This window comes from Carcharhinus amblyrhynchos, chromosome 20, assembly GCF_965287045.1.
Source record: "Carcharhinus amblyrhynchos chromosome 20, sCarAmb.v2.hapA, whole genome shotgun sequence".
Taxonomy (NCBI): Eukaryota; Metazoa; Chordata; class Chondrichthyes; order Carcharhiniformes; family Carcharhinidae; genus Carcharhinus; species Carcharhinus amblyrhynchos.
The window spans coordinates 47,462,764-47,484,505 of NC_137343.1; the positions used below are offsets into that span (position 1 = coordinate 47,462,764).

Here is a 21,742-nt window from a genome sequence, read left to right on the forward strand (position 1 = left end):
AGAAATTCCTGATGTTGGTATGAGTTATGAATGTGATTGCAAACCGCTGTCAGGTTAGGGAGTTATTCATTTAAAATGAAAGGGCAATGCCTCTATCAAACAGCAGACAGAAGAATGAGGGAGCGTAGCAGCCAGTATCAGTGCATTAAGCAATGATCCATTAATATTGGCAATAGTAATGTCTAGACTATTTTGCTTTGTAATCGTGGTGCCAATAAAAGAATAGAAGAGGCAGCCAGCTAATGTGTTTCTGAGGAGAGAACGGATTGAGGTAAGTGAGAAGGGATGTGGGTGAAATTGTGGCTGGATTTGTTAGGCCTAATGGTTTATCTTGCTCTTCAAAAGAAATTTATACTCTTTCAGATTTATCAACTAATTGCTTTTGTAGGATTGGCTCTGTTTGGCTACTAATGTTTCAAAACTGTTGCTGAGTAGTCTTTGACCACATTGAGTTAGTGTGTCCGTAACATGGACTCTGTTATGCTTTTACAGGAAAATATGCAGCGCTGAAGGCTGACATCATCCCATCCTTACTCGTCCTCGTGAACGATCCGATGACTAAAGTGCGGCTCAATGTCATTAAAGCCATCACGACGGTGTCCGAGGCTCCCGAGGGCAGGAAAGTGCTGTTGGAGCACGTGCCGTTCCTGCAGGAAAAGCTGCAGGACCCCAGCAAGGCTGTCTGCAAAGCAGCCAAGATCGCCATTGATGTCATTACCTGGGTGCCCTAGCTGTGATATTCAACATGCAATAACGCTGCACTTTGATAACTCACATTGCTCGTTCGAATCTGACTCAACCATTTTTATTTTCAATCATGTTCACTTCAGCTTCCATTTAAAGCCATTTCCTCTCCATCCCCATCTGTTGTCTTTGTCTTTACAAGTTCTTGACGCAGAGTCACTGGGTGAGATTCTCCAGCATCATCAGCTGCGTGTTTCCCACCATCAGGAGGTGGCTTGTTGTTTGCTAGCAGCGGGATTCCCTGGTCAGTAGAAATTCCCACTGACATCACCCCACGCTGGCGGGAAACCCATGGGGGTGGAGGGGGGGGGTGGTGGTGGTGTCAGCGGCGGGGGGGGCTGCCTCTGGGACTGGAGAATCTCACTGGCATGAGTGGCCGGAGAATTCCAGCCATTGTCCTGAGATGTTAGCCCTGTTTCTATCTCTACAGATTCTGCCTGACCAGCTGAACGCTTCCTGTTTTTATTTCAATTTTCCATTGTATTTTGCTCTTGTATTCCCAATTATTTTCCGGTTGTCTTTCATGGTGTTCTGTGATTTCCTCCTCTCGCTCTATCTGAAATTCTATACGGCTGCTGGGAAGACTTTTATAATTCTGCCTTGTTCAACAGAGGCAGGCAGTGGCTGTCAGCTTCATGTTGTGGTTGGTTCAGAGTTGTCAAAACAGTTCAGTTCATTTGTTACCAATAACTAGGTGATCAAACTGATTTTTAAGCTTTCTTTCACTGAAATAAAGCTCTCTAACACAGCCTAATCATTCTGCTTATTTTTTTCTCAAATTCTCTTTCATGCTGTCTCCCACATCTAGCTTTGTCTTCGGCTCACTCTCTCATCCTTACACTCGCAAAGAACAAAGAACACTACAGCATAGGAACAGACCCTTTGGCCCACTAAGCCTGTGCCGATCATGTTGTCCTATCTAAACCAACCGCCTATGTCGTTCCGTTCCCTACCTGTTCATGTGTCTATCCAGATAAGTGTTAAATATCACTAAAATGTCTGCCCCAACCACCTCACTTGGCAGTGCATTCCAGGCCCCCACCACTCTCTGTGCAAAAAACTTCCCCTGCACATCTCTAGTGAACCTTTCCTCCCCTTACCTTGAACTTGTGCCCCCTTGTAATTGTCATTTCTGCCCTGGGAAAAAGCTTCCAACTGTTCACCTTATCTATGTCTATAATTTTATAAACTTCTCTCAGGTCACCCCTCAGCCTCCGTCTTTCGAGGGAGAACAATTACAGTTTATTCAATCTCTCCTCATAATTAGTACCCTCCATACCAGGCAATATCCTGGTAAACCTTTTTTGTACCTCCAAAGCTTCCATGTCCTTCTGGTAATGTTATGACCAGAATTGGACACAGTATTCCAAATGTGGCCTAACCAACTTTTTACATAACTGTAACATAATGTGTCCACTTTTATACTCGATGCCCTGGCTGATGGAAGCAAGTATGTCATATGCTTCCTTCACCACCTTTTCCACCGTGCTGCCACTTTTAAGGATCTGTGGATCTGTACTCTCAGATCTCTTTGTGTAGCTATGCTTCTGACGGTTCTGCCATTTAGTTTATAGCTCCCACTTGAATTGGATCCATCAAAATGCATCATCTCGCGTTTGTCCAGATTAAATTCCATCTGCCATTTCTCCGCCCAATTTTCCAGTCTATCTATTTCCTGCTGACAATCTTCATCACTACCCGCAACTCCAGCAATCTTAGCTTAGTATCATCCGCAAACTTGCTAATCAGACCAGCTATTCTTTCTTCCAAGTCATTTATATGCATTACAAACAGCACAGGTCTCAGCATTGATCCCCGCAGAACACTAATTACAAACCTCCATTCAGAAAAACATCCTTCCACCGTTACCCTCTGTCTGCTATGGCCAAGGTGTGGAGATACTGGCATTGGACAGGGGTAAGCACAGTAAGAAGTCTCATAACATCAGGTTAAAGTCCAACAGGTTTATATGGCAGCACAAGCTTTCGGAGTCGTGCTCCTTCATCAGATGAGTGAGGACTTGTGTTCACAAACAGGGCATACACAGACACAAACTCAATTTTAGTGATGCACTCACATGGACAAGTCCTCACTCACCTGATGAAGGAGCAGCATTCCGAAAGCTTGTGCTGCCAAATAAACCTGTCGGACTTTAACCTTTTATTGTGAGACTTCTTTCTATGACCAGGCCAGTTCTGAATCCATTTAGCTAGTTCACACCTGATGCCATGTGATTTAACCTTTTGCACCAGCCTGCCATGAGGGACCTTGTCAAATGTTTTACTAAAGTCCATGTAGACAACATCCATGGCCCTTCCCTCATCAATCATTTTGATCACCTCTTCAAAAAACTCAATCAAATTAATGAGACATGACCTCCCTCGAACAAAACCATGCTGTCTGTCGCTAATAAGACCATTCAGTTCCAAATGTGTATAGATCCTATCCCTAAAAATCTTCTCTAACAATTTCACTATCACCGACGTCAAGCTCACTGATCTATAATGATCTGGGTTATCCTTGCTACCCTTCTTAAATAACGGGACAACGTTGGCTATCTGCCTCTGGGACCTCAGCTGTGGCTAATGAGGAAACAAAGGTTCCTGTTAGAGGCCCAGCAATTTCCTTCCTTGTCTCCCTCAGTAATCGTCCCTCTTCTTTCCATCCTTTCATTGAGTTTGTGCATACTGAACCGAGTGAATGTGACAATGTCCTGTGTAGTCATTGAGCTTTCTGCTAGGCTGGACGCAGTTTGTTAAGTGGAAATAAACTGCAAATATCACTCAGGACTTGTATGGCCTTAAGTGTGTAATTTTCTTAATTACCTAATTACTATCACTGCCTCAATCAAATTAGTTTAAACCAGCATGGTTTTTTTGGAAGAGTTTGTTTAAATGAAAGGCTGTACTCATGTTAGATCAGGAATGTGCTAGTATAGAACTCTAAAACACAAAGGCACACACAGAGTATTTCTGCGACTTTATTTCACCTACAGGTTGAAGATCATGAGAGCAGGTAATCGGCAGGTGTGACACGGGGAGAGTCGATCGCAGTGAAGACAGCAGGGAGACATTACAATCAGCTCACCATCCCTGGGGTGATGAAAGGGAAAAATCCGGATCTCTGCCAGAATTTGCCTTATAGATGAACATTGACGAGGATTGGGAGAGCTGTTCCAGTGCCCTTCATCCCTTAAACATACTCACAATTGTATATGTAAAAAGGGTACCTGCTGAGGGATTGGTGGTTGGCTGTAATCCACCAACTTAGCAATGCTCAGCAACTTTGGAGTATAGAGATACGGTGAGAGACTTGGTGATGTACAGAAGCAAGAGCATTTGGGTGTCCATGTGAGTGCATCACTAAAACCTAGTGCATGGTGTTATATATTTCAGTGGTTGCAAGCTTGCTTTAAGAGCATGGTCTAACGATGACCATAAAACCATTCCCAATTGTCATAAAAACCGTCTGGTTCACTAATGTCATTTACGGAAGGTAATCTGCCATCTTTACTTGGTCTGGCCTACATGCAGTTCCAGATCCACAGCAACGTGGGCAGCACTGTGGTTAGCACTGCTGCCTCACTGTGCCAGGGACCCAGTTCAATTCCCAGCTTGGGTCACTGTTTGTGTGGAGTTTGCAATTCCCCCCGTGTCTGCGTGAGTTTCCTCCAGGTGCTCTGGTTTCCTCCCAAATACGTGTAGATTAGGTGGATTGGCCATGTAAGTTTCCCCTTAATGTCAAGGGGATGAGCTTGGGTAAATGTTATGGGGATAGGCCTTGGGTGGGATTGTGCTCAGTGCAGACTCAGTGGGCTGAATGGCCTCCTTCTGCACTGTAGGATTCTATGACTCTCAAATATCCTATGAATTGGAGAGCATTAAAGGATGGGCAATAAATACTGGCCCAGCCAACGATGCCCGCACCCAAATAAAAAAGCCAGTCAAATGGTTTGATAGTGATGTCATTGGGGTGTTTGACAAGCTCCGACTCAGTTTCATTTTCTACCCTGGACAGGCAACAGCTCCTACAATAAACTTGTTACATGTTACTTTGAATCCGTGTGTGTAAACCACAATTTTTTTTTTAAAACCCACAATCTCTAACATAGCTAGGTCATTGCACACAGGTACAAAAAGGACTTGAAAAAGACGAATGGAACCTGTGTCTTTATCTCAAATTGTACAAAGTCAATATTAGACCCAATGTGGAGTAGTGCTTTTGTTTTTGGCCTTGGAGGTACACTGCAGATTTATTGGAATGATATGAGGACTCAAGAGATTAAATACCTGGACAGGTTGCATAGATACCCGCTTTGTATTCCTTTGAGCTTAGAGGCCTTCAGGTCAAAGTATTTAAAATGATAAAATAATTCAACAGCACCATTGGGAGAAAGGTCTCCTCTGATTGGAGGCTCCAGAAGATCTTTAAATTGTGGCTGCTATTTAGGGGTGAAATCAAAGGGTAGTGGACATCTGCAAGTCCCTTCCCCAAAAAGCAGATGAGACTGGGGATGAGGGGATGGGGGGATGGTGGTGTGGCAGAGGGAGAGAGGGTCCATTGCAATTTTAAAGACCTCAATAAATAGATTTTTGTTAGGTCAGTGTATTAAGGGATATGGATCACAAGTGGGTAAATGAGAGTTAAATACTGAGGCAGTGATGGGGGCTGAATGGTCTACTAAGTTCCTAAACTTGGATAAACCAAAGACAGCTAAAGATAATTTGGATAAACAGATCCTGCTTTTGCATTTCTGTCTTCTAAAAAGGGGGATGTTACTGAGAACAGTTACACAGTCCACCAAGAGAGATGACCCGTGATCCATTCCGTGAAAGCCATTAGACCCTGAACTCTGTGCTTGCAAGAGGATTATCTGGAGAACAGGGAAGAGCGAGATAAAATACAGGCCACAATTTGAATTGGGGTGCAGGAACAGAGAGTGCTGGAGTATCTGTACATGTAGGTGACAAGGCAGGTTGAGAAAATGACTAAAATGGTGCATAGGGTCCTGGGCTTTAAGAAATAAAGATATTATTATGAGTTGGTGGGTGGTCAGTGCCAAATCCCAAAGGGAGATTGATGCCACAGTTTTATCACTGATATTACCATTTTTTAAAAAGTTTATTCATTAGTGTTACAAGTTGGCTTAATGAAGTTACTGTGAAAATCCCCTAGTTGCCACAGTCTGGGCACACTGAGGGAGAATTTAGTATGGTCAATGCACCAAACCAGCACGTCCTTTGGGAGGAAGCCAGAGCACCCAGAGGAAATCCATGTAGACATAGAGAGGATGTACTGAGGACTCTGCATCAACAGTGACCTGAGCTGGGAATTGAACCCAGGTCCCTAGCTCTCTGAGGCAGCAGGGCCAACCACAGTGCCACCATGCCCCCTGATGGTCTCATCAAGGTATTCTTGAACCCATTACTCTACATAGGCTATCTCTCACACACAGTTTCTCTCTCTCTCTCCACCCACCTCCCCCTCCCCCTCATTATAATGCATTATTCATTAAGCTGCAAGTAGAATCATAGAACCCTACAGTGCAGAAAGAGGCCCTTCGGCCCATCAAGTCTGCACCAACCACAATCCCACCCAGGCCCTACCTCCATATCCCTACATATTGTACCCACTAATCCCTTTAACCTATGCATCCCTGGACACTAAGGGGCAATTTCTTAGCATGGCCAATCAACCTAACCCGCACATCTTTGGACTTTGAACAGCTGAAGTTTGATTCCCCCTCCCACGCTCCCCCCCCACCACCACCCCCAAACACGTGTGCACACACACACACACTGCAGTGAAAAACCAATAAGGATCAGTCCCAAACCCACCCTGGGTATGAAATGGCACCACCCACCCCTCAACCCAAGGAAAACAAGACCAGCAGATGCAGTGAAGTCCCACCCAATTATATCCTTAAAAAGCTGAGGGGAAAAAGGGTCATCGGTAGCCGTCAGTGAAGGCACAGGAGGAATTGTAATGTTAAATAAATATTGTTGCAGCTCCCGCTAAAGTGAATACACTCTTGGTATGCTAGGAAGGCAACAAAATTTACATAACAGCTGTTTACAACATCTCCACTCCAGCAAGAGGCCTCTTCACTTGCTGAAAGTAACCTCTTGCAGACACTGTGTGTATATCTGCTGCAATTCTTTAATCAGAATAGAAGCAGGCTGCACTGAGTCAAAACACTGACACAAATTCAAGCTTCTGTTATGTTAATTGTAACAAGCTGTGTGCACTTTGCCCATTTCAAGTCTGTAATTTATCTTTTCATTTTAATTTAGGAAGGACTGCACACGACATGTTGTGAAAAGAGTACAGACAAAGTATTCAAGGAGACAGTCTTCAGCAGGCAGCCGATCCTGGTAGATGCTGTCTGGAAAATAATGAGGTGGTGTACTGTGAGGAGGGGAGGCTGTGGGTTAGCCATGATGCTTGTCCCTCTGACGCCTACTTCGCCAATGAATGCGTTTAAAAATAAATTAGTTAAGACTCGGCCCATTGAGTCTGCACTGCCCACAATCCCACCCAGGTCCTGTCCCCACAACCCTATGCATTTACCCTAGCTAGTCCCCTGACCTAGCAATTTAGCATGACCAATCCACCTAACCTGCACACCTTTGGACTGTGGGAGGAAACCAGAGCAGATTCCAAGCAGCATTCGTTCAAATTAGAGCAAAATGAAAAAACATAAATAATTTATAGGGAGAAGTTGTTCAGGCTAGGACTTTATTCCTTGGAATGTAGGAGAATGAGGGGTGAATAAAGGGATGGCATGGTGGCACAGTGGTTAGCACTGCTGCCTCATAGTGCCAGGGACTTGGGTTTGATCCCCAGCCTGAGTCACTGTCTATGTGGAGTCTGCAAGTTCTCCCTGTGTCTGCATGGTTTCCTCCGGGTGCTCCGGTTTCCTCCCACAGTCCAAAGATGTGCAGGTTAGGTGGATTGGTTATGCTAAATTGCCTCTTAATAACAGGGGCACTAGCTAGGGTAAATGCATAGGGTTGTGGGGCCAGGACTTGGGTGGGATTGTGGTCGGTGCAGACACAATGGGCCAAGTCTTACTTAATTTACTTTTAAATGCATTGATTGGCAAAGTCTCATTTATTTCTCATCCCATCCTCACTGTAGGATTCTATGATCTATGACCTTATTGAGATGTATAAAATCATGAGGGGCATTGATAGCATCAGTCTTTTTCCCAGGGTAGGAGAATTGAATACTGGAGGGCATAGCTTTAAGGGGAGAGGGGAAAGATTTAAGAGGGAGCTGAGGGGCAACTTCTTCACACAGAGGGTGGTGCATGTATGGAATGAGGTGCCAGAGACACTGCTTGAGGCAGGTACAATAGCAACATTTAAAAAGCATTTTGATAAGTACATGGATGGGAAAGGATTAGAGAGATATGGGCCAAACAAGGGAAATTGGGACTAGCTGGAAGGGCTCTCTAATAATCTTTATGACTGTGACACTAGATTCTGCACCCTCTCCTTTCCTCCTCCCCTATGTACTCTATGTACGATATGCTTTGTCTGTATAACATGGAAGAAAGATGTATCCCAATACATGTGACAATAAATCAAATCAAGAAGCAGTTAGATATAGTTCTTGGGGCGAAAGTGATTAAAGGAAATGGGGGAAAGGTGGGACCAGCTATTGAATTGGATGATCGGCCATGATCATAATGAATGGCGGAGCAGGCTTGAAGGGCCGAATGGCCTCCTGCTGGTCCTTTTTTTTAATGTTTGCTACTGTACAGGTGATCCAGAAACACAGGAAGATGCTCTGGGGATATTGATTCAAATCCCACCATGGCAGCTAGTGGAAGTTAAATTCAATTAATGATGCTGGAATCTTTTATCCATGTGCTTTGGACAATCTTGGTGGGATTGTGCAGGATTTTCCAGTATTTCTCAATCTATGTTACGAAGTGAGTTGTTGTCGGCGGCCGATCTCAGTATCTATGTTTTGGGCTCCTGCTGCTGTTTTTCTGGGGCCTATCGTTCAGTCATGATGTGGAGATGCCGGCGTTGGATTGGGGTAAACACAGTAAGAAGTCTCACAACACCAGGTTTAAGTCCAACAGGTTTATTTGGTAGCAAACACCACTAGCTTTTGGAGTGCTGCCTCTTCACCAGGTGAGTGGGAGTTCTGTTCACAAACAGGGCATATAAAGACACAAACTCGATTTACAAAATAATGGTTGGAATGTCTTTACAGGTAATCAAGTCTTAAAGGTACAGACAATGTGAACGGAGAGAGGGTTAAGCACAGGTTAAAGAGATGTATATTGTCTCCAGTCAGGACAGTTAGTGAGATTTTGCAAGTCGTGGGGATTACAGACAGTGACATGAACCCAAGATCTCTGTTGAGACCGTCCTCATGCGAGCGCACCTTGGCTATCAGTTTCTGCTCAGCGACTCTGCGTTGTTGTGTGTCGTGAAGGCCACCTTTGAGAATGCTTACCTGAAGATCAGAGGCCAAATGCCCGTGACCACTGAAGTGTTCCCCAATAGAAGAGAACGGTCTTGCCTGGTGATTGTTGAGCAGTGTTCATTCATCCGTTGTCATAGTGCCTGCATGTTCTCCCCAATGTATCAAGCCTCGGGACATCCTTTCCTGCAGCGAATCAGGTAGACAACATTGGATGGTGGATGGTGTTGTCACATGAGATGATGACATTCATGTTGATAATTCAGCACGTCTTGCAGAAGTTGCTGTGGAAGGGTTGTGGTCACTGTTTTCCTGAAGGCTGGGTAGTTTGCTGCGGACAATGGTCTGTTTGAGGTTGTGCGGTTGTTTGAAGACAAGAAATGGGGGTCTCAGGATGGCCTTGGCGAGATGTTCGTCTTCATCAATGACATGTTGAAGGTTCTGGAGGAGATGTTGTAGCTTCTCTGCTGCTGACAAAGGAGCAGGGCTCCGAAAGCTAGTGGCGTTTGCTACCAAATAAATCTGTTGGACTTTAACCTGGTGTGAGAAGACTCCTTACTGTGCCTATCGTTCAGCCCAGAGTTCCTGGCGGTTTTGTTACTCTATTAGTCATCAGCTTGTCACACTTGCTTTTGGAACAGAATTACCCTAACAGATTGCTTCAGTCTTTTTAAATCGACTGTGAACTTAGACAAATGACCTCAGTACAGAAATTAAATTGCAGTTCCATGTCTAAAGTGAGAGCAAGATGCACAAAGGGAAGAATCTCTTAGCCCCATCTAGGGGTGATTTGTATTGCAACAAAATCGAGGGAGAGAAAAGAACCTCATTCTGCATCTCTAGGAATACTGCACAAGAATTCCTCCTGCTCTGTACCATCCAGAATTGGGAGCCGAGAGGGGCTGGGCGGAAAATGGCAGACCAGCTCACTGCTGGATCTCATCCAGAGGAATAAGATCTCGACTGTCTTCATCCACCACCAGCTAGACTCATTGCCATCCCTCCCTTCTTTGTCCTGGTGAATTACAACAGCAACTGATGGAATTCAGAGTGAGGGAAGCTGGTCACTCTCCCTCCATTCAGAGTGAGGGAAGTTGGTCACTCTCCCTCCATTCGGAGTGAGGGAAGCTGGTCAGTCCCCCTCCATTCAGAGCGAGGGAGGCTGGTCACTCTCCCTCCATTCAGAGTGAGGGAAGCTGGTCACTCTCCCTCCATTCAGAGTGAGGGAAGATGGTCACTCTCCCTCCATTCAGAGCGAGGGAAGTTGGTCAGTCCCCCTCCATTCAGAGCGAGGGAGGCTGGTCACTCTCCCTCCATTCAGAGCGAGGGAAGATGGTCACTCTCCCTCCATTCAGAGCGAGGGAAGCTGGTCACTCTCCCTCCATTCAGAGCGAGGGAAGCTGGTCACTCTCCCTCCATTCAGAGCGAGGGAAGCTGGTCACTCTCCCTCCATTCAGAGCGAGGGAAGCTGGTCACTCTCCCTCCATTCAGAGCGAGGGAAGCTGGTCACTCTCCCTCCATTCAGAGCGAGGGAAGCTGGTCACTCTCCCTCCATTCAGAGCGAGGGAAGCTGGTCACTCTCCCTCCATTCAGAGCGAGGGAGGCTGGTCACTCTCCCTCCATTCAGAGCGAGGGAAGCTGGTCACTCTCCCTCCATTCAGAGCGAGGGAAGCTGGTCACTCTCCCTCCATTCAGAGCGAGGGAAGCTGGTCACTCTCCCTCCATTCAGAGCGAGGGAAGCTGGTCACTCTCCCTCCGTTCAGAGCGAGGGAAGCTGGTCACTCTCCCTCCATTCAGAGCGAGGGAAGCTGGTCACTCTCCCTCCGTTCAGAGCGAGGGAAGATGGTCAGTCTCCCTCCATTCAGAGCGAGGGAAGCTGGTCACTCTCCCTCCGTTCAGAGCGAGGGAAGCTGGTCACTCTCCCTCCATTCAGAGCGAGGGAAGCTGGTCACTCTCCCTCCATTCAGAGCGAGGGAAGCTGGTCACTCTCCCTCCATTCAGAGCGAGGGAAGCTGGTCACTCTCCCTCCATTCAGAGCGAGGGAAGCTGGTCACTCTCCCTCCGTTCAGAGCGAGGGAAGCTGGTCACTCTCCCTCCGTTCAGAGCGAGGGAAGATGGTCACTCTCCCTCCATTCAGAGCGAGGGAAGCTGGTCACTCTCCCTCCATTCAGAGCGAGGGAAGCTGGTCACTCTCCCTCCGTTCAGAGCGAGGGAAGATGGTCACTCTCCCTCCATTCAGAGCGAGGGAAGCTGGTCACTCTCCCTCCATTCCCATTACTGCTCAATGAACACAAAATAACCTGAAATGGGACACTCGTACAGACCACAGGAGCAATGCTGAATGTCTGAATCCAGCAATGGTTGGTTGGGGGGGATGGTGACACAGTGCTAATGTCACTGGAGCGGTAATCTCCAGGTTTAATGCTCACTGGGTCAAATCAGGGCACAATAACAATTTAAATTCAACTAATGAAAAGCCGGAAAGGAAAGCTGGTCTCAGTAATAGTGAGCATAGCTGATTGTAATGAAATTCACCCTCTGCTTCACTAATATGTTTTAGGGAACAAACTGTGCCATCCTTACCTGGTCTGCCTACACGTGACTGGCTGACACAGAGCAGAAAGAAGCCATTTCGCCAATCAAGCCTTCACCAACAACAATCCCCTTAACCCCTCGTATTTACCCCGCCAATCCTCCCGACCCAAATGGTCAATTTAGCATGGCCAATCCACCTAACCTGCACATCTTTGGACTGTGGGAGGAAACTGGTGCACCTGGAGGAAACCCACACAGACACGGGGAGAACATGCAAACTCCGCACAGACAGTGACCCAAGGCTAGATTTGAACCCGGGTCCCTAGTGCTGTGAGGCAGCAGTGCTAACCACTGCGCCACCATGCAGCCCAAACTGGTCTTTGACTGGTCTTTGTACAAGTGAAAAAGGAAGTTCTCTGGAGCAGCTCCTTTCATGGTGTCCCTTAGCTTTTGGTGTTGCAGCAATGCTCAAAGTTGCTGCCTCACAGATGTGGGTTTGCTCTGCGGGGTAGGATTAGAGATGTGAATCCTCCTTACCTGCCCCCTCCTGATATATATCATCAACCCTGACCTTTGCCTGTGACCCCAACTGCTGCAGCCAAACTGCCCAAAGGAAAAATCCAGAGTTATAGAATCTCTACAGTGTAGAAGACCATTATTTGGCCCATCAAGTCTGTACCAACAACAATCCCGCCCAGGCCCTATTCCTGTAACCTCATACATTTACCCTGCTTGTCCTTCTGACACTAAGGGGCAATTTCACATGGCCAACCAATCAACCTAACTCACACATCCTTTGGACTGTGGGAGGAAACCGGAGCACCCGGAGGAAACCCACGCAGATACAGGGGTAATGTGCAAACCCAGACAGTGACCCGAGGCCACAATTGAACCCGGGTCTCTGGCACTGTGAGGCAGCAGTGCTAACCACTGCGCCTCCCTTATGTCTGTCCAAATTTCTCAAAGATGCCACAAATGCAGATGCGAGGACACAATGAACAACATCTGCCTGTCTCTCAATCCACTTTCTGCAATGTGTATAACATTCTGAAATGTTATCAACATCACTAATCTGGATAGGATTTTGCTTGAACCAAGATGCTATAAATGTCGATTTAATTTACAGAGGATAAGCTCAGTGACCCACACAAAGCTATGTGGGATTTCAATGAAGGTCATTAATTAGAATACTAGATGAAACAGCTTGTGTCATCTCACACACACAGTCATCAGAGAATTTTCGAGACACTAGGCAGCACTAAGGCTGTTTGCACCTCTGAAGCTAGAAAGGTTTTCATTCAATATGTTCACCACAGCCGAAGGTTCCTCAATCAAGGTGATAGTTTTGACTGATTACTCAGTGCGTGAGTCCACTACACTAGGAGCTGAAGGTGGTGTTTGCAGTCAGCTCCAACATGAATAGCGAGGCAGGGAAGGGACAGGGAAGAGTGAAAACAGCCAACAAATGAAGCTTGAGAGGTAAACTTCCACAGCAGTCTCCAAACCCACAGCCTCAAGCACCGAGAAGGACATGGGAACACCAGCATTTGCAGGACCCCTCCAAATCACTCACTGTCCTGATTGATTTGACTTATTATTGTCACATGTGTTAACATACGGTGAAAAATATTGTCTCTGTACAGACAGAACATACTGTTCATAGAGAAATGAGAGGGTGCAGAATGTAGTGTTACAGTCATAGCTAGGGTGTAGAGAAAGATCAGTGCGAGGTATATCCATTCAAAAGTCTGATGGCAGCATTTGATTTTGATTTATTATTGTCCCATGTATTGAGATACAGTGAAAAGTATTGTTTCTTGCGTATTAGGCAGCCAAAGCGTACCATTCATAGAGCACACTGGGGAGAAGGAAAGGAGACAGTGCAGAATGTAGTGTTACAGTCATAGCCAGGGTGTAGAGAAAGATCAACTTAGTGTGAAGTAGGTCCATTCAAAAGTCTGATGGTCAGTGTCCTGACTACCACATGCTCCTTCTCATTGAAGACACCTTCCGTGTTGTGTGGCACCACCACCATACTAAATGGTACAGAAACACAAGTGGTTAGCACTGCTGCCTCACAGCGCCAGGGGCCCGAGTTCAATTCCCAGCTCGGGTCACTGTCTGTGTCGAGTTTGCATATTCTCCCCGTGTCTGCGTGGGTTTCCTTTGGTGCTCCAGTTTCCTCCCACAGCCCAAAGACGTGCAGGTTGGGTGAATTGGCCTTTCTAAACTGGTGTCCTAAGATGTGGTTTGGTGGATTAGTGGGGTAAGTGCACGGGGTTACAGGGTTAGGGCAGGGGATGGGCCTCAGTAAGATGCTATGCCAGAGAATGAGTGTAGACTTGATGGACCGAATGGCCTCCTTATTCACTGTAGGAGTTCTATGAGAGATCGAGCAGCTCAAAACTGGACATCCATGAGGCTGTGTGGGCCGTACAGACATATAAGATAATGAAAGGGCTAGATAGGGGAGAGGCAGAGAGATTCTTTCCACTTCGAAAGGAGACAAGAACTAGAGGGCACAGCCTCAAAATAAGTGGGGGGGGGTCAGTTTAGAACAGAGTTGAGGAGGAACTTCTTCTCTCAGAGGGTAGTGAATCTCTGGAATTCTCTGCCTATTGAAGCGGTGGAGGCTACCTCGTTGAATATATTTAAGTCGCAGGTAGATAGATTTCTGATCGATAAGGGAATTAAGGGTTATGGGGAGCAGGCGGGTAAGTGGAATTGATCCACGACAGATCAGCCATGATCTTATTGAATGGCGGGGCAGGCTCGAGAGGCTAGATGGCCTACTCCTGCTCCCATTTCTTATGTTCTTATGTTTAGCAGCAACAGAATTGTACTCACCACAATCTGTAACCTCATGGCCTGGCATATCCCCCACTCTACCATTACCACCGAGCCAGGGGCTCAACCCTGGTTCAATGGCAAGTGTAGAAGGGCGTGCCAGGAGCAGCACCAGGTATACCTAACAATGAGGTGTCAACCTGGTGAAGCTACAACACGGGACTACTTACATACCAAACAGCATAAACAGCAAGTAGTGGACAGATTGAAGATTTCCACAACCAAGGGATCAGGTTTAAGCTCCGCAGTCTTGCCACATCTAGTGGTGAATGGTGGTGGACAATTAAACAACCGGCTGGAAGAGGAGGCTCCACAAATATCCCCGCCCTCAATGATGGAGGAGCCCAGCAAAATGCCCAGTGCAAAAGATGAAGCTGAAGAACTTGCAACAATCATCAGCCAGGGGTGCCGAGTGAATGATCCATCTTGGCCTCCTCCAAAGGTCACCAGCGTCACAGATAGCAGTCTTCAGTGGATTCAGTTCATTCCATGTGATATCAAGAAACAGCTGAAGGCACTGGATCAGCAAAGGCAATGGGCCCTGACAATATTCTAGCTGAAGACTTGGGCTCCAGAACCTTCCATGCAGCTGCATGGGAACACTACCACTTACACAAGACTCCTTCCAAACCGTACACCACCCTGGCCTTATCGCCATTCCTTCTCTTTTTCTGTTTTTGTCAAAATCCCAGATCTCCCACACTAACAGCACTGTGGATGTACCTACACCACATGGACTGCGGTGGTTGAAGAAGGCAGCTCACCACTACCTTCCCAAGGGGCAATTAGGAATGGGCAACGGCCTTCCCAAACCCCACTTCAGTGGGGGCAGCTGGTGATTGAAATGGTTGTGAGTCACGTATATGTGAACTGCGAACTGACTCCAGTCTCACCCCCCCATCCACACGGGCAACGCCAACATTGGCTATGAGGAGAGGTTAAATAAACTAGGATTGTTTCACTGGAAAGATAAAGGCTGAGTGGAGACCTGATAGAGGTCTACAAAATTATGAGAGGCATAGACAGGGTGGATAGTCAGGGGCTTTCTCCTTGGGTGGAAGAGTCAATTACAAGGTGAGATACACAGGTTCAAGGTGAGACGGGGAGAGTTTAAGGGAGATGTACGGGGGAAGTTTTTCATGCACAGAGTGATGGGTGCCAGGAATATGCTGCTAGACGAGGTGGTGGAAGCAGGCACATGTGCAATATTTAAGAAGCATCTGGATGGTTACATGAATAGGGTGAGAGTAGAGAGTAAGGGCAGAGGTTCTTACAGTTTCGTTAGGTTGTCATCTTCAGCATGGGTTTTGGGGGGGCCGAATGGCCTGTTCCTGTGCTGTACTTTTCTTGGTTGTTTTTTTCCTTTGATGGAGAGCCTCGCTGTCACGGTGGAAGTCAGAACCTCAGCCTGTTTATGGAGACTGACGTTCTGTCAGAAAGCAGCATCAAAGAGCAGCACAAGCTAGTTCTTACAGAGAAGGCCAGTCAAACATTAAGGAGAGGGAAACTGGATTGATGAACAGATGCTCCCAGTTAGAAGTTCCATCGTCACAGAAACTCTGTGTGGAGAAAGTAAAAGGTTATTGTCCCGAAAGCAATCTGAATGCACGCTGCGTGTGAGCGCTGCTGGTTGTATCCAGGGAGTCTGGAATATCAGAACATGCAGCTACCCGGCTAATTAGCAAAACCACAGCTCCAAAAGGCCCGCACAAAAGCTGCAGCAGAGTGAATGTGAAGGACAGGAGGCAGAGACTGAACCTGGAGTTGCTCATTATCACAATATGACTGTTTGCACCAAACTCATTGCCGCCTGAAAGAAGGTTCAAATTGATAAATAGAGGCTTTGGATCTGATTTGATTTCCAGAAGATTAGAAGAGGAAAGAGACACAACAAATCACTTCTTGTCACAGTGCTGGGGACACGACGTTTGTGTGGTGCTGAGGACACGCGCAATCTGCAGAGAACTGGCAAATATCTATTGTAACAGCTGGATGGCAAGGTTCTCTGTCAATTCTTCTCTTTTTAAACAAAGACAAAGCATGACTGTCAACACTGGGATTTCAGCCCAAACAGATATCAGAATTTACCAGACTTTGTGGAGCCAGGGACACATTCCTCCAATCTTCTATCTTCCTAACCAGATTGCCCTGTGGGACCTTATCAAAAAAAACCTTGTTAAAATCCACGTCTTCCGCATCAAATGGGCTTAAGCGTCTCTCCTTTTTACCCCTTCAGACAATTCAATCAAACACGTCCTTCCATTGACAAATCCATGCTGCCTTGGATTCATCCGCACGCATTTGATTGATTAATACAATTCGTCAGATAATTTTCCCAGTAATGTTCCCAGTGGCACGGTGGCACAGTGGTTAGCACTGCTGCCTCACGGCTCCAGGGACCCGAGTTTGATGCTGGCATTAGGTGACTGTGTGGAGTCTGCAAGTTCTCCCCAGTGTCTGCCTGGGTTTCCTCAGGGTGCTCTGGTTTCCTCCCACACTCCAAAGATGTGCAGGTTAGGTGGATTGACCATGCTAAATTAACCCTTGGTGTCCTAAAATGTGCAGATTAGGTGGATTGGCCATGCTAAATTAACCCTTGGTGTCCTAAAATGTGCAGATTTGGTGGATTGGCCATGCTAAATTAACCCTTGGTGTCCTAAGATGTGCAGGTTAGGGAGATTAGCCATGGGAAAAGGGTGGGGTTACAGGGATAGATAGACTGTCAGAGGGTCGGTGCAGACTCAATGGATCAAATGGCCTTTCCTGCACAGTCAGGATTCTATGATTCTGTGATAATTCCTGGGGTGGTGGAACTGTCTCATGAGGAGAGATTGAGGAAACTGGGGTCTGTATTCTCCCCAGTTTCGAAGAATGAGAGGTGATCTCATTGAAACTTTACAAACTACGTGTCAGGGTGGACAGGGTGTTTCCATCTGGCAGATGGAATATAATGTTGGCAAATGTGAGGTTATCCACTTGGGAAGAAATAATAGTAGGATGGAATATTATTTAAATGGTGAAAAGTTGCAGCATGCTACAGTGCAGAGGGACCTGGGGGTCCTTGTGCATGAATTGTAAAAACCCAGCCTGCAGGTGCAGCAGGTGATCAAGAAGGCAAATGGAATTTTGGCCTTTATCGCGAGGGGGATAGAATATAAAAGCAGGGAGGTCTTGCTGCAGTTGTACAAGGTACTGGTGAGGCTGCAACTGGAGTACTGTGTGCAATTTTGGTCCCCTTATTTGCGAAAGGATATATTGACCTTGGAGGGAGGACAGAGAAGGTTCATCAGGCTGATACAGGAGATGGAGGGGGGTGAGCTTATGAGGAGAAATTGAGCAGAGTGGGCCTGTACGCGTTGGAGTTTAGAAGGCTGAGGGGTGATCTTATAGAGTCATATAAGATAATGAAGGGGCTAGATAGGGTAGAGGTAGCGAGATTCTTTCCACTTAGAAAGGAAACCAGAGGGCACAGCCTCAAAATAAGGGGGGAGTCAGTTAAGAACAGAGTTGAGGAGGAACTTCTTCTCTCAGAGGGTGGTGAATCTCTGGAATTCTCTGCCCGTTGAAGTGGTGGAGGCTACCTCACTGAATATGTTTAAGTCACGGGTAGATAGATTTCTGATCGATAAGGGAATTAAGGGTTATGGGGAGAGGGCGGGAGAACTGATCCACTTCAGATCAGCCATGATCTTACTGAATAGCGGGGCAGGCTTGAGGGGCTAGATGGCCTACTCCTGCTCCTATTTCTCATGTTCTTATGTTCCAATGACTGTTAGTCTGGAACAAAGGGGCAGTATCTCCAGATAAGAGGCAGGCCATTTAAGACTGGGATGAGGAGGACAGTGAACCTTTGGAATTCCCTGCTCCAGATGGCTGTGTAAGCTCAGTCAGTGAGCTTTGAAACCGGGGAAGTCACACTGAGGTCTAACTTAATCACACAGCAGGTTTAACAAGCGAAATGTTCCTATATATGAGATCACTCACGTATCCTGAAAAATATGCTCCAAGATCCAGCTCAGCCACATTGCAACTGGAACAACCCAAAAACATCCAAATAAATGAAGGATAACAAAAGGCCATGAAGGTTACCGAGCCCTGGTTACCTGCTCTACGATGTGGGTATGCCGGTGTTGGACTGGCGTAAACACAGTAAAAAGTCTGACAACACCAGGTTTTAATCCAACCGATTTATTTGATAGTAAACGCACAAGCTTTCGGGGTTAGTCCCTTCGTCAGGTGAATGGAGAGTACCTGCTCTACAGCAGGCGGATGAAGAGAGATCCGAGGTTACCGGCACGGGGAGGACTGCCAGAGGCCATGATTCCACTGAATCTGAGTCAGGTGATGGGTCGCCAGACTTGGACGTGAATCGGTTTCTGGATCAGCAGCAGCAAGCATGGGGATATCATGAAGGAATGGCAGCTGCACTCCTCGGATTGCAATAGTCAATGGAGGAATCCATCCACCTTCAGTTCGAGGTGAAAGTGCCAGCATGCCACACAGCAGACAAGGTCTGGCACTGAGTACCGCCAACACTTCCCAAAATGAAGCAGCTGAATGAACCTCGAAGCTCAGAGTGAAATGCAGGTCACGGCATCATGATTCAGCATGGGGGGGATAATTCCAGAGAGCAGGGATTCTAATGGCTAATCTCCTAACCTACACATCTTAGGATACTAAAGGTTAATTTAGCGTGGCCAATTCACTTAACCATACTAACAAATGGCATTATATATTTGAGTGGTTGCATGATTGCTTTAAAAGCAAGTCACATGACTTGACCATGAGGCCATTGGGGTGTTTCACAGACTTTTGTCTCAGTTTCATTTTCTGTTCTGAGCAAAGAAGATCTCTTTAAAACGTGTGCAAGCTATGGTTGTAATCTTACCAGCTTGCCACATTGGTTGATCAGCGTAGCGAGCTGGGAAGATAGCACGAGAGGACCTGTCTTGTTGATGAGAACTGCTTCACACCCAGAAAAGGCACAAAGCCGATTTACATGAAAGTGATCTGAGTTAAAACCACTTACCTGTTCCCACACGCCATCTTCTGGCATCCTAGAATCTTTCACTTTGCCAACGCGATGCCCCACCAGCATGAATCACTGGTGCTTTGCAGTAGCAGGGGCCAGGTGTCAAAACGTCACACTCCGGGGGGGAGGGGTGGGGGGTCCGGACCCTGGATGGGCAGTGTCACCGGACAGTGTCTGCCTGGCAGTGCCCGGTTGGGCACCGCAAGTGGCTGATACAACAAGAGTTTACCACGTCAGCTTGGTGTGTGACTCGGAGGGAAGCTGGCAGGTAATGATGTTCCCATGTGCCTGCTCTCCTGGCCTTTCTGGGTGGTGACAGTTACAAGTTTGGAAGCTGCTATCAAAGACGTTTTGGGGAGTTGCTGCATTGCACCTTGTAGATCCTGCTGCCATGATGCACCAGTGCTGGAGAAAGGGAATGTCTAAGGTTGTAGAAGACATGTCAAACAAATGGGCTGCTTTGTCCTTGATACTGCCGTCCTTCTTCGAGCTGCATTCACGGGAGCATTTCAACCTTCTACAAGGTGTCAGGTGAGATGTTCACCACAGAATGCCCAGCCCTGCCTTCCGTGGTAACCACAGTAATCCTGTGGTTGGTCCAGTTCTGTTCCTGCTCAGTAATCACCCCAGTGTGTTGCTGACACGGTATCCAGCAATGGTAATTTCTGGAATGCCAAGGTGAGGCGGATCGATTTTCTCTCCCATTGGAGGTGGCCATTCCCTGGTCTTTGCTGTGCACGCTTCAGCATTGGAGCAGCTGGGAGTGCCATGGAAAATTGCGTAATCAAAGAACAAAGAACAACCTAGCACGGGAAGCAGGCCCTTCGGCCCAACGAGCCCGCGCCGCCGCATCCTCCTACACCTACCCTGCCCTGCGTGTATGCGAGTGGAACCCCTGACTTAGCCAGATTCAGGGGAGAATAGTGTCAATTTGGTATACCAATCAGCCTAAGAGCACATCTTTGGGGTGTGGGAGGAAACCGGAGCGCCCGGAGGAAACCCACGCATCCACAGGGAGAATGCACAAACTCCCACAGACACTGGCCCAAATCCATGTATCTGCACAGCGAGCAGTGCTTGTCACTGAGCTGTTGCAGCGCCCGTCATTCGTCAGCGAATATCCCAGGCGATGGTCAACGATGAAGCAGTTGAGACGGTTTCGTCTGGAAAATTAACTTGAGCAACGCCTGCAAAAATGTCCGCGGGCTGAATGAGATGATTGGCCACCAAAAAATACAACCACCTCCAACCAGTGAAGGACTTCACTCCTGATTGCCACTGACACTCTCAGCGAAGTTCCTTGGTGACTTTGAGTGAATTTAAGGAAGAGGTGGATAGATTTTTAATTAATGCGCGTCTGAAGGGCAATGGTGAACGGGGAGGAATGTGGAATTGAGGCCAAGAAGAGATCAGCCATGACTGTATGAAACAGCAGAATTTGAGGGGCTGAATTCTCACTCCTGCTCCAAGTTCTTGCGGTTCTTTAAGGACACAGGGTCAAGTGCTGAATGGATGTCAACACAGTCATTCTCACCTGCCCTCCAGAACACATCACATTTCTCCACATCAGGAGGAAGGCTGACTAATTGTGGCATCAGCAAACACTTAACTTAGTGAGGAGATGTACTTGCTAAACTAAAAACATTGGAGTCCAGTGTAGTTTCCGATCTGTAGAAATGACTTGGACATGAAAGCAGGGCAAGTATCTGAACTTTGCAGATGGGATTTAAAATGAGCCATCCAAATTCGAGTAAAGAATGTTGCTGAAGGTTTAGCAGAAAGCATTGGATCAGAGAGGCAATTGGTTAAACAAAGGTCTCACTGCATTCAGAGGATGTCAAATACCAAATATGAGATGAAAGGGAATATGTCATGAATAGTGGAATTGAATGAGCTTAAAGAGCTTTGGAAGTGGAATGGCCGTGAACCCATCACTTTCAAGGACTTTCAAAAGGATTGAATACAATTTTGTGGTTCTTTTCTGCAGAGTTGAGACTGAACGTGCATGGAAGTGAGAGATGAACAAAAAATTGGTGCACAACATGACATCATCAACAGGGTCCAAATGGTTGAAGTCACCACACTCGCGGGGTGGCATTTTGTGGCAATGCTCACCCCAAGATTGGAAAAATCTGCCTTGGG

At 46.8% G+C, this 21,742-nt stretch overlaps 1 protein-coding gene across 1 annotated transcript in view; it reads left to right on the forward strand.

The window, feature by feature from the left end:
- rsph14 (radial spoke head 14 homolog) overlaps positions 1-995 on the forward strand; it is a 625,753-nt gene extending 624,758 nt beyond the window's left edge. The window contains exon 6 of the mRNA XM_080208528.1: positions 493-995. Within this exon, the coding sequence (XP_080064654.1) occupies positions 493-731 (239 nt within the window). The 3' untranslated portion in view covers positions 732-995. The remainder of the gene's footprint in view (positions 1-492) is intronic.
- Positions 996-21,742: the final 20,747 nt, after the last annotated feature.